At 51.8% G+C, this 14582-nt stretch overlaps 1 protein-coding gene and 1 long non-coding RNA gene across 2 annotated transcripts; one reads left to right on the forward strand and one right to left on the reverse strand.

Annotated features, from left to right (window-relative positions):
- The first annotated feature begins 5075 nt into the window (after window positions 1–5075).
- LOC142906042 (uncharacterized) lies at window positions 5076–10165 on the forward strand. Its single transcript, XR_012930036.1, has 2 exons — window positions 5076–9700; window positions 9901–10165. It is a non-coding gene; the product is annotated as an uncharacterized LOC142906042 (long non-coding RNA).
- A 415-nt stretch (window positions 10166–10580) lies between these two features.
- Window positions 10581–13424, reverse strand: LOC142906015 (toll-like receptor 13). Its single transcript, XM_076053386.1, has 2 exons — window positions 11700–13424; window positions 10581–10952 (listed from the first exon to the last, which is right to left on the reverse strand). Exons 1-2 carry the CDS (start codon window positions 13422–13424, stop codon window positions 10620–10622), a joined length of 2058 nt encoding a protein of 685 aa, XP_075909501.1. The 3' UTR covers window positions 10581–10619.
- Window positions 13425–14582: the final 1158 nt, after the last annotated feature.

The raw sequence follows: 14582 nt of genomic DNA on the forward strand, positions 1-14582 counted from the left end.
TCAGCAACCACCATCACTAACATCACCTCAACAACATCACCATCACTAACGTCACCTCAACAATCATCACCATCACTAACATCGCCTCAACCATCATCACCATCACTAACGTCACCTCAACCATCATCACCATCACTGACATGACCTCAACAATAATCACCATCGCTAACGTCACCTCAACAACCACCATCACTAACATCACCACAACCACCATCACCAACACTAACGTCACCTCAACCATCATCACCATCACTAACGTCACCTCAACCATCATCACCATCACTGACATGACCTCAACAATCACCATCGCTAACGTCACCTCAACAACCACCATCACTAACATCACCACAACCACCATCACTAACATCACCTCAACCATCATCACCATCACTAACATCACCTCAACCATCATCACCATCACTAACGTTACCTCAACCATCATGACCATCACTAGCGTTACCTCAACCATCATCACCATCACTAACGTCACCTCAACAACAACCACCATCACTAACATCACCTCAACCATCATCACCATCACTAACATCACCTCAACCATCATCACCATCACTAACATCACCTCAACCATCATCACCATCACTAACATCACCTCAATCATCACCATCACTAACATCACCTCAAACATCACCATCACCAACGTCACCTCAACAATCCTCACCATCACTAACATCACCTCAATCATGATCACCATCACTAACATTACCTCAACAACCATCACTAACGTCACCATAATCATCACCATCACTATCGTCACCTCAACAATCATCACCATCACTAGCATGACCTCAACCATCATCACCATCACTAACATCACCTCAACAACCATCACCGTCACTAACGTCACCTCAACAACCATCACCGTCACTAACGTCACCTCAACAATCATCACCATCATTAACGTCACCTCAACCATCATCACCATCACTAACAATTACCTCAACAACATCACCATCACTAACGTCACCTCAACAACCATCACCGTCACTAACGTTACCTCACCAATCATCACCATCACTAACGTCACCTCAACAACCATCACCATCACTAACGTCACCTCAACAACCATCACCATCACTAACGTCACCTCAACAATCATCACCATCACTAACGTCACCTCAACCATCATCACCATCACTAACATCACCTCAACAACCATCACCATCACTAACATCACCTCAACAACATCACCAACACTAACATCACCTCAACCATCATCACCATCACTAACGTTACCTCAACCATCATGACCATCACTAACGTTACCTCAACCATCATCACTATCACTAACATCACCTCAACCATCATCACCATCACTAACATCACCTCAACCATCATCACCATCACTAACATCACCTCAACCATCATCACCATCACTAACATCACCTCAACCATCATCACCATCACTAACATCACCTCAATCATCACCATCACTAACATCACCTCAAACATCACCATCACCAACGTCACCTCAACAATCCTCACCATCACTAACATCACCTCAATCATGATCACCATCACTAACATTACCTCAACAACCATCACTAACGTCACCATAATCATCACCATCACTATCGTCACCTCAACAATCATCACCATCACTAGCATGACCTCAACCATCATCACCATCACTAACATCACCTCAACAACCATCACCGTCACTAACGTCACCTCAACAACCATCACCGTCACTAACGTCACCTCAACAATCATCACCATCATTAACGTCACCTCAACCATCATCACCATCACTAACAATTACCTCAACAACATCACCATCACTAACGTCACCTCAACAACCATCACCGTCACTAACGTTACCTCACCAATCATCACCATCACTAACGTCACCTCAACAACCATCACCATCACTAACGTCACCTCAACAACCATCACCATCACTAACGTCACCTCAACAATCATCACCATCACTAACGTCACCTCAACCATCATCACCATCACTAACATCACCTAAACAACCATCACCATCACTAACATCACCTCAACAACATCACCAACACTAACATCACCTCAACCATCATCACCATCACTAACGTTACCTCAACCATCATGACCATCACTAACGTTACCTCAACCATCATCACTATCACTAACATCACCTCAACCATCATCACCATCACTAACGTCACCTCAACAACAACCACCATCACTAACATCACCTCAACAATCATCACCATCACTAACATCACCTCAACCATCATCACCATCACTAATATCACCTCAACAATCATCACCATCACTAACATCACCTCAACCATCATCACCATCACTAACATCACCTCAACCATCATCACCATCACTAACATCACCTCAACCATCATCACCATCACTAACATCACCTCAACAATCATCACCATCACTAACATCTCCTCAACCATCATCACCATCACTAACATCACCTCAATCATCACCATCACCAACGTCACCTCAACAATCATCACCATCACTAACATCACCTCAATCATCACCATCACCAACGTCACCTCAACAATCATCACCATCACTAACATCACCTCAATCATGATCACCACTAACATTACCTCAACAACCATCACTAACGTCACCATAATCATCACCATCACTATCGTCACCTCAACAATCATCACCATCACTAGCATGACCTCAACCATCATCACCATCACTAACATCACCTCAACAACCATCACCGTCACTAACGTCACCTCAACAACCATCACCGTCACTAACGTCACCTCAACAATCATCACCATCATTAACGTCACCTCAACCATCATCACTAACATTACCTCAACAACATCACCATCACTAACGTCACCTCAACAACCATCACCGTCACTAACGTCACCTCAACAACCATCACCATCACTAACGTCACCTCAACAATCATCACCATCACTAACGTCACCTCAACCATCATCACCATCACTAACATTACCTCAACAACATCACTATCACTAACGTCACCTCAACCATCATCACCATCACTAACATCACCTCAACAATCACCATCACTAACGTCACGTCAACAATCATCACCATCACTAACGTCACCTCAGCAACCACCATCACTAACATTACCTCAACAACATTACCAACACTAACGTCGCCTCAACCGTCATCACCATCACTAACATCACCTCAACAATCATCACCATCACTAACGTCACCTCAGCAACCACCATCACTAACATCACCTCAACAACATCACCATCACTAACGTCACCTCAACAATCATCACCATCACTAACATCGCCTCAACCGTCATCACCATCACTAACATCACCTCAACCATCATCATCACTAACATCACCTCAACCATCATCACCATCATTAACATTACCTCAACAACATCACCATCACTAACATCACCTCAACCATCATCACCAACACTAACGTCACCTCAACCATCATCACCATCACTAACGTCACCTCAACCATCATCACCATCACTGACATGACCTCAGCAATAATCACCATCGCTAACGTCACCTCAACAACCACCATCACTAACATCACCACAACCACCATCACTAACATCACCTCAACCATCATCACCATCACTAACATCACCTCAACCATCATCACCATCACTAACGTTACCTCAACCATCATGACCATCACTAGCGTTACCTCAACCATCATCACCATCACTAACGTCACCTCAACAACAACCACCATCACTAACATCACCTCAACCATCATCACCATCACTAACATCACCTCAACCATCATCACCATCACTAACATCACCTCAACCATCATCACCATCACTAACATCACCTCAATCATCACCATCACTAACATCACCTCAAACATCACCATCACCAACGTCACCTCAACAATCCTCACCATCACTAACATCACCTCAATCATGATCACCATCACTAACATTACCTCAACAACCATCACTAACGTCACCATAATCATCACCATCACTATCGTCACCTCAACAATCATCACCATCACTAGCATGACCTCAACCATCATCACCATCACTAACATCACCTCAACAACCATCACCGTCACTAACGTCACCTCAACAACCATCACCGTCACTAACGTCACCTCAACAATCATCACCATCATTAACGTCACCTCAACCATCATCACCATCACTAACAATTACCTCAACAACATCACCATCACTAACGTCACCTCAACAACCATCACCGTCACTAACGTTACCTCACCAATCATCACCATCACTAACGTCACCTCAACAACCATCACCATCACTAACGTCACCTCAACAACCATCACCATCACTAACGTCACCTCAACAATCATCACCATCACTAACGTCACCTCAACCATCATCACCATCACTAACATCACCTCAACAACCATCACCATCACTAACATCACCTCAACAACATCACCAACACTAACATCACCTCAACCATCATCACCATCACTAACGTTACCTCAACCATCATGACCATCACTAACGTTACCTCAACCATCATCACTATCACTAACATCACCTCAACCATCATCACCATCACTAACGTCACCTCAACAACAACCACCATCACTAACATCACCTCAACAATCATCACCATCACTAACATCACCTCAACCATCATCACCATCACTAATATCACCTCAACAATCATCACCATCACTAACATCACCTCAACCATCATCACCATCACTAACATCACCTCAACCATCATCACCATCACTAACATCACCTCAACCATCATCACCATCACTAACATCACCTCAACAATCATCACCATCACTAACATCTCCTCAACCATCATCACCATCACTAACATCACCTCAATCATCACCATCACCAACATCACCTCAACAATCATCACCATCACTAACATCACCTCAATCATCACCATCACCAACGTCACCTCAACAATCATCACCATCACTAACATCACCTCAATCATGATCACCATCACTAACATTACCTCAACAACCATCACTAACGTCACCATAATCATCACCATCACTATCGTCACCTCAACAATCATCACCATCACTTGCATGACCTCAACCATCATCACCATCACTAACATCACCTCAACAACCATCACCGTCACTAACGTCACCTCAACAACCATCACCGTCGCTAACGTCACCTCAACAATCATCACCATCATTAACGTCACCTCAACCATCATCACTAACATTACCTCAACAACATCACCATCACTAACGTCACCTCAACAACCATCACCGTCACTAACGTCACCTCAACAACCATCACCATCACTAACGTCACCTCAACAATCATCACCATCACTAACGTCACCTCAACCATCATCACCATCACTAACATTACCTCAACAACATCACTATCACTAACGTCACCTCAACCATCATCACCATCACTAACATCACCTCAACAATCACCATCACTAACGTCACGTCAACAATCATCACCATCACTAACGTCACCTCAGCAACCACCATCACTAACATTACCTCAACAACATTACCAACACTAACGTCGCCTCAACCGTCATCACCATCACTAACATCACCTCAACCATCATCACCACTACTAACATCACCTCAATCATGATCACCATCACTAATATTAGCTCAACAACCATCACTAACGTCACCACAATCATCATCACCATCACTAACGTCACCTCAACAATCATCACCATCACTAACGTCACCTCAACCATCATCACCATCACTAACATTACCTCAACAACATCACCATCACTAACGTCACGTCAACCATCATCATCACTAACATCACCTCAACCATCATGACCATCACTAACGTCACCTCAACCATCATCACCATCACTAACATCACCTCAACAATAATCACCATCGCTAACGTCACCTCAACACCATCACCATCCTTTCACACCATCACCGTCATAAATAACATTAACTTCATAATCGTCACCACAATTACCACCTTCGTTGTTAACACCGCAACCTCCACCATCATCACCACCATCCTCACCAACGTCACCACCACCATTATCTTCATCACCATTACCACCATCAACATCAACGTTATCTCTCTCCACCGTCACCATCCTCAATAATATTAACCTCCTCCGCCGTCATCACCATCACCACCATCCTCACTAACGTCATCCCCCACCATCATCAGCTACATGATGGTTATCCGTGTCATCATCATCATCATCCCGGCCTGGTAATTCTCGTCAGAATCGTCATTGTTTTTACCACCACCACCATCATCACCATCATCGCCATCACAGAACCATTCCAACTCGGCCCAGACACCAACACAAATCGCCGTGTGATGAGCGTTCATCTTTAAAGAATGGCTGTGTACTTTTATACAGTACGCAAAATACATTGTTATCACTGCCCTACAGCACTACTGTGATGACATGCAGTACACGCTGCATGTCATCAACCCAACGTAGGAACGTTGGGTTACTCGGTCAGTGGCCAGGGTCAACGGCGGCACCACGTGGTGTATTCCGCAAATATGCCCGACTGTGAGGGCGGGCACAAGCCGGCGTGAGTAGGCTAAACGTTGAGTTTTATAAGGGCACCACGGGGTGACCAGCCCCTCCCCACCCAGCCCCACCCTCCCCACCCAGCCCCTCCCCACCCTCCCTACCCAGCCCCTCCCCAACCAGCCCCTCCCCACCCTCTCCTCTCCACCCAGCCCCACCCCTCCCATTTTTGGATGCAGGACGGACGGACAATAATTCCCTGTGGGCTGGTGTAACCTGGAGGTTCCTACCAGTATAACCACGACGGCACTATCATAGTAGACGTTATACGCTAGCACCATGGCAGTAACGTAGTGATGTGTGTATACTATACTTTAGACAGTCTCACTATTTCATTATTGTGGTGTAATAATATAATAGCCGTCAACCCCCTTATCAGTGCCCTACTTTATCACAGACCAACTCAGACCTCATTGGTCACCCCGTGCCCCTTATAAATCTCAACGTTTGTCCTACAAAGTCCCATCACAAGGGAGAAACACAAACAATTATTTTAGTGCCCGTGTAGTGGGTAAATAACTAGAGGAGAGTTCTCTGAGGCAACACGTTTTTATTTAACAACTAGCGGTAAGTACCCGGCGTTGCCCGGGCGAAAAAGGCAGACACACACATGGACTTGCACACAGACATCGACCCACACACATAGAAACACATCGACTTACACGCACACACACATATGGACTCACACACACAGACATCGACTTTAGACACACACATGGAGTTACATATCGACTCGCACACATACATTGACTCACACACACATCGACTACATCGACTTACACACACACATGGACCGACACGCGCACACACAAAGGGGTAATGGCCCCTTACTCCCGATATGCTCAGGAGGTAGCCCCTCCGGACTAATACGCCTCTTACTGGCTAACGTACACCTCTCACGAGTGCAGTTTGCATCTTCACTGGTATAAGCTTGAGCCGACCCTAGCAGGGGTACGGCTCTGCCCTTTGGGCTCTTCTCTTCAGGAGGCTTCTTCAATCTTCAGGCGAGCGACGACTGCCTGGACCGTTCAGAGGTCCAGCTTTCATACAGAGCCGTGGATTACTCCGTCCCGGCCACACCTTCCATCTCGAACCTTCCAGCAGGACCTGGGGGTGATGTCATCCCCCAGCCCCCTCCTGGGATCTGGGGTCTGCACCTCTGGTCATGCTCTGGTCATGCCGTTCCATAGGGGTTATCGTTGGGCCCTGTGGGCCATAGACCCTTAACACTGGGGCTCAGGCCCTTTTCTGCCCCCTATTGGCACGTGTCCGATACCACCGGCTAACAGCATGGGAGATGCACAATAATACCTCTACACCCGTATAGAAACGGCTGTACGCCCTATGGACCTGAAAACTACATTTCCCTGTACAAGCATACGGGGTAAACCGTACGGGTTGACAGGTTTGTCACATTACTGCAGTGCTATTGCAGTACTTGAGAAGTCCTGTAATAGTACTGGCATACATTGATACAATGTAACGTGTTCGATACAGTAATGCCCAGTACTTTTTGTATACAAATAATTGTATTCTGTGTACAGTATTGCATGCGTACAAATACAAAGGTCCCCCCTTTATCCTTCAGCAGACTGTTGGGGCAAGTGCTGTTAAGCGAGTAGCAGCCCCTATGAAGGCCGGCACAGTGGCACACGAGGGTGGTAGGTGCGTGCCCAGCACCACGCCCGCCCGGCCTCCTTTGTCTCCCGAGTGTGCAAAATGTACACACACCGCAACGCACCAGGGTTTTTCTCATTTGAGGCCGAGTTGACCTAAGGGAGCGAACGACAGCACCAGCTCACTGAACGGGTGAGCAAAAGGGCAGCGGAAGAACCTTCCCGTCGGAATTCCTCGCTCGTGCCGGGCGTGCGCAAGCGGAACAGCGCACGGAGTGCACAGTGAAAGCGAGGTAAGGAACGCAAACCCACAACGTCGTGGGGAAACTCGCCGGTATAATAATAATAATCGTGACAGTTTCATACCTGTCAACCCCCTTATCAGTGGCCTACCTTATTAAAGACCAATTTAGACCTCATTGGTCACCCCGTGCCCATTATAAATTTCAACGTTCGTCCTACAAAGTCCCATCCCAAGGGAGGAACAAAAATAGACATGTTTCATTTATTTTTGTTCCCGTATTGAAACGGCTGTACGCCGTATGGACCTGAAAACTCAATTTCCCTGGATAAGAATAATGGGGTAACACGTATGGGTTGACAGCTATGCGATTGGCGTTGTATTGCAGCGTTAGCAATTGGAGAAGGTGGTGATGGGGGGGAGACTTGGAGTGGAACCTGAGCTCTCGCTTCTCCCCTTCTGGTATGATAAACCCCCCCAAAGCTGAGGTCTTCCTCTTCACGTCCGCCGTGGGATTGCAGGGCCACGTTGGCGCGACACCTCGTCGTTTTGAAAGACCCAATGCAGAAGGTCCCTGGGGTTTTATCTTCCACGAAGCTGCTCATGGTCCACCCTAAATCGTAGCCTGTGCACAAACCATGGCAGCAGATGGGGATACCTGATGCACAAGTGGAAATGTAAAAACTCTCCAGATCGTACACCGTGTAACGACCCAATGCGACGATCCACAAATACGAAGGAGACATCACAGCGACGATACACTCCGCTGCTCCTGGTAACGCGGTCTGCCTTGGCCACCCGAATGTGAAATAATAGTTGTTGCTCTGCATCTACATCAGCCGTATGACAAGAAGAAGATTGGTGCGACACGTAGGAGGACACGTGGGAGGACACACAGGTCACGTGGGAGGTCACGCGGGAGGACACACAGGTCACGCGGGAGAACATGCGATGGGACGCGCAGGAGGACACGCGTGTCACACGGGACACTCGATACACGCATCGCTTCAATGCCGCCACCTGTCCTCCACGCAGGGCGCCATTGTCTCCCCCCCAGTTCTAATGTTTACACCCTCAAACGCTGAGCTCGATTAAGGCTGAGTCAACCTAGGGGCGACCCTTGACAGTTCTTTTCTCACTAGATGCTCTGAACTCTTGTTCGACAGCCCGTGGCCTACAGCCCTGGTGTGTAGCTGCAAGGTAAGGGCCGTGTTTCTGAGTCACGTCTTCAGGTAGCCAACGTGCGCTCCCTGTCGCAGGTGGAACTCGGAGCACAGAGTCAGCTGGCAGCCACCGGGGTGGGTGGCCTCCCAAGTGTCCGGTCCGTCCGTTCACAAGACCGGGTGAATACGCAGTAGCGTGTGCGCTGTTGCACGCTTGGCCACGTGCGGTGCAAACTGGTTGTGCACCGCGTGTGTGTACTGCGCGTGTACTGCGTACGTGTACTGTGTACGTGTACTGTGTGTGCGTGCGTACTGCGCGTGTTACTATCCACACCGACGCTCGCGTGCTGTGTGTTTTGTCCATTGATTCTCAACCCCAGGGATGACGAAGGTGGCGACGCCGTTCCCTTAGGCTTCGTCGTCGCGCCCCTCTCCCTGCTGGGACGAGTGACGCCGAGCTCCGGGCCAAGAGCGGCGGCCCCACACCGATGTCGAGCTCGGGTCGCGAGGAGTGCATAAATAATAATGATAATTTCAGCTGTGTAAACGCGATGACCCTGTTGGGTGGTGGAGGGGTCAGACAATGTGTTTTTATTAATGGACATGAACCACAACAACAATAAACGTAAAGTACCACGAACATTCCCCAAATGTCAAAGCACTCGATTTCTTAACACCGATGCACCCTGGCGTTAACGATCAATCACCAGCACCACCCACTCAGTGCACCCCCCCCTGCTCAGACGCATTTGCATAGCCACACGCACTTTTTATATCGTCAGGCCCACCCAGCCACTAGCCCCGTTCAGCTAGCGCTCCATTTGCCATGTCTTAACATCAGCCTCACCCACTGCTCCGGTAGCACTGCCTATGTAAAGAGTTGAGGACGAACCCACAAGATGTTACACCCAGCGCTAAACTCCACATTCTCACAAAAGCAACAGGCGGTGGGGAGAAGGCATGCGGGTGGATACGGGACACTGCCATTACGAACCCGCCGACCAAACTTGGACATTTGTTCGGTTGCCTTGAGCAGGCATCACCATCACTGTGACCAACGCCACCTTCAACCATTGTCACCATCGCCACGGCGAGCGGGTCAGCAGGCGTGCACCAGCGGGGCTCCCAGCGGACCTCCTTCCTCTGCGACCCCGCACCCCTCGTCCCCGCGCCCCCCGGGCCCTAGCGCGCCGACCACGCGGTGCCAGAAGAGCTTGCAGGCGCCCTCCGACCCCGCGGGGGCCACCGAGCGGCCCCGCCGGCCCCGCCGGGCGAACGAGTCTTCCCGGGCGCCGGGCCAGGTGATGTAGGTGCGCGAGCGGATGGTGCGGCGCATGCGGAAGTAGGCGGACAGCTCGTTGTGAGGGATATGCTCGAGGAAGAGGAGCACGAGGACGTCCTGGTTCTCCTCGAAGAGACGGAACGCTGCCACCTGCACGAGAGGCAGCGTCACTCCAGTGGGAAACTGAGCAGCAATCGTCACACCAGCTGCCTCTGGGGACCCGCTAGGCTCGACCACACAGCGACCCCCTCCCCCACTGACATGCCCGCCTGCAGACCAGGTTACAGCTGCCGCTGGGGAACCCCCTAAGCTATACTAATGGCAATCATCGCTTCCGCCCCCACTGACAGTAGACTAATGCCCGCTCGCATCCGGGTGCTGAGTTGCACTGCGCCGCACAGGGACAGCTGTCAACGGGGTTGCCCCTAGGCTAGATCAAGACGGTCATCGCCCTCTACTGGCAGTAGCGAAATGCCTGCTCCCGTGCCAGGTGCTGAGTAACGCTCGGCAGCACAGGGACAGCTGCCACTTGGGGTGTTTCCTTCAAATGTGAGGGCTCTATGAGACGCAACAGAAGTGGCCTCGTCGGAGTCGCCGCCGCAGAATCGAGCCACATTGAGCTATCGGTGCTCATCTCCCGCTTGCAGCCCTGCAGACCGGGTGGTGGAAATTCAACATTCCTATGGTGGAGCCCATGGTTGGGTGTGTGGTGATGTTTGGTGGCTGCGTGGTGGTGGTCGCAGTGGTGTTGAGTGGATTGGGTGTTGGTGATGAGTGGGCATTCGGGTGGATGGGTGGTTAGCGGGTGAGTGGTGGTGTTGGGTGGAAGTTGGTGATGAGTGTGCGGGTGGCGGTGGGCAGTGGTTGCCGTCTATGACGTCGCCATTGCGCGCACACCTGCAGCTCCTTGGAGCACCACTCGCTGCGCAGGTAGCTCCGCGTCACGACGCACAGCGTGCGCCGGCTCGCGTAGATGCCGTCCATGATGTTGTCCACGATGTCCTTGCCCGGCACGAAGTCGCGGTGGTGCAGACAGAGGCGCATGCCGGCGCCCTCGAGTTGCGGTAGCACCTGGTGCGCGACCCACTCTTCGTCGTCGCTGTTGTAGGACACGAACGCGTCGTAGCGTATCGGGCCGGGCTGCCGCGCAGGCCTCCCACGCTCCCCGAGCCAAGCGGCGAGCAGGTGGTACCCGTAGAGCAGGTGCCAGCGCCAGAACCTGAAGACGGTGGCGGTGAGCATGACGAGGGCGACGGCGCACGAGCAGCAGGCGAAGAGCAGCGGCCTGGAGCGGTCGCGGCACTGGCTCGCGTCGAAACGCACGAAGAGCTCGCCGCGCCGGGACAGCGGGAACCCGCAGCGGACGCGCCACAGCCCCGGCGCTTGCACGCGGCTCGAGTTTAGCAGGAAGTCGCGCAGCCATGCGTTGTCACAGCCGCAGGAGAGGGGGTTGCCCACGACGTCGAGCAGCTGCAGGCGCGGCAGCGCCCCGAGCTCGGCAGCGGACACCTCGCCGACGCGGTTGTTGCTCACGCGTAGCACCCGCAGGAGGCTCAGGTTGAGCCAGGACAGGAAGGCGACGTCGTCCAGGCGGACGCCGCGCAGGTGCAGCTCGTCGAGGAGCGGCACTGGCCGCAGCAGCGCCGGCTCCACGCCGCACAGCGGGTTGGAGCCCAAGTCCAGGCAGCGCAGGTTGGGCGTTGGCAGGAACGTGCCGGCGTCCAGCACCGACAGGTAGAGCTCCCCGGCGTGGAGCTCCTGCAGGGTGGCCAGGCCCTCCAGGAAGTTGGATGGGAAGTTGACCATGCTGTCCCTGCGCTGGCTGTTGAGGAAGAGGTGGGTGAGGCTGCGGAGGGGAGCGAACAGCGGGCTGCGGACGGCGCCCGCGGACGCGTAGTGCAGGTAGTTGTTGTTGAACTCCAGGTTGGTGAGGTTGACGAGGCCCTCGAACGCCCGCGGTCCCAGGGGCTGCAGGCCCAGCTTATTGCCGCCCAGGTCGAAGCGGCCTAGGGAGGCGAGGCCGTCGAACGCGCCGTCCTCCGCCTCCGCGGTCTGGTTGTCGGCAACGTTGAGCAACAGGAGCGAGGTGGGGTTGGCGAAGTTTCCCGCCGGCAGCTTGGACAGATAATTGCTGCGCAGGTCGAGGGCCTCTAGGAGGCCCAGGTCCTCGGGGAAGATGCCGGCCACGCTCATGAGCCGATTGGCGGACATGAGCAGGCGCCGGAGGCGACGGGGACCGCGCAGGAAGCCCGAGGACACCTCGGTGATTTGGTTCTTGGAAAGGTTCAGGGTCCTCAGTTCCAGCAGCCACCGGAGGTCATCGGTGTGGAGCAAGGAGATCGAATTGGAGCCGAGGTCCAAGGTGGCGACGCCGCTGCTGCCGCTGCCACCGCTCCTGACACTGACGTCGGCGTTCGCGACGTCGCAGCTACCGGCGTCGCCAACGTCGCCAACGGTGTTGTCACTGTCGCCGTCGATGAGGACGCTGGCAGCGGTGGGGGCGGGAGCGGGCAGCGGGGGGGCGAACGCGGAGGCAGGGAACGTGGAGAGGCTGTTGGCGCCCAGGTAGACCTCGCGCAGCGCCGGTAGCCCACCCAGCGCCCCGCGCTCGACCTCCTCCATGCTATTGCTCTGGAGGTCCACTCGGCACAGCCTTGAGCAGCCCTGCGAGATGACAGTCGGTAAGAGGCTTGGGATTATGTGGTGGAGTTGATTGTGGTGGTGGAGATGAAGGTGGGGGTGAGAGGGGTGGTGGAGATGATGATGGTGGTGGTGGAGATGATGGTGGTGGTGAGGGTGGTGGTGGAGATGATGATGGTGGAGGTGAGAGGGGTGGTTGAGATGATGATGATGGTGGGGGGGGTGGTGAAGGTGGTGGTGGAGATGATGGTGGTGGTAGTGGAGATGATGGTGGTGGGGGTGAGAATGGTGGTGGAGATGATGGTGGTGGTGGTGTTTGTGGTGGAGATGATGGTGGTTGCGGTGATGGTGGGGTTGAGGGAGGTGGTGGTGTTGGTGGTGGAGATTATGGTGGGGGCGAGGGTGATGCTGGTGGTCACAATTTTTATTTTGATGATAGTTGATGGTTTTGGTGGTAGAGATGATGATGGTAGTGGGGAGCAGTGATACATTGGTTAGCGCCCTGCGCTACGAACACGGCCACCTGAGTTTGATTACCGCTCACGGCCAACACCAGTGACAATTATCCTAACTGGTCGTGGGCGGCCAGGCGTGGTGCTGGCCACCCACCCCCTCGTGTGCTGTGCCGGCCTTCACAGCTGCTACTCGCTAACAGCACTTGCCCATCCAGTCTTTTACAGGCTCCACGAGGGAGGGTGGGGGATCATTGGCGGTAGTGGTGGTGGTAGTGGTGGTAGTGGAAGTGGAGGTGGTAGTGGAGGTGGTATTGATGGTAGTGGTGGTAGTGGAGGTGGTAGTGGTGGTAGTGGAGGTAGTGGTGGTGGTAGTGGTGATAGTGGTGGTGGTAGTGGAGGTGGTAGTGGAGGTAGTGGTGGTAGTGGAGTGTTGTATATATAGGCCTATTTCCAAAAATTAATATTAAAAATAATCTGCCATTTTTAATAATAAGAATAACAATAATCGATTAAATAAATAAATAAACACCCTCAAACCCGCTACCTCCCACAAGCACCAAGCAGCTGGAGGTCGTAAAAGGCCATTAAATAATAAACTCCGGGGCAAAGGGAGGTTAGCGACTATCTGCAAAATCTCCAGATTGCCAACGGATAGTTCACAAACAAATATCCAGAATCACAGGCA

The sequence above is a fragment of the Petromyzon marinus genome, chromosome 61, assembly GCF_048934315.1.
Source record: "Petromyzon marinus isolate PM22_M1 ecotype Great Lakes invasive population chromosome 61, UKy_Petmar_22M1.pri1.0, whole genome shotgun sequence".
NCBI classification, from domain to species: domain Eukaryota; kingdom Metazoa; phylum Chordata; class Hyperoartia; order Petromyzontiformes; family Petromyzontidae; genus Petromyzon; species Petromyzon marinus.

Excerpts from the sequence above, each read along its gene's own strand:
- LOC142906015 (XM_076053386.1), bottom strand. The coding sequence starts at position 13,424 with ATGGAGGAGGTCGAGCGCGGGGCGCTGGGTGGGCTACCGGCGCTGCGC. Across the intron at positions 10,953-11,699 it reads GGTGCTCCAAGGAGCTGCAG|GTGGCAGCGTTCCGTCTCTT; the intron begins GTGTGCGCGCAA and ends CCTCTCGTGCAG.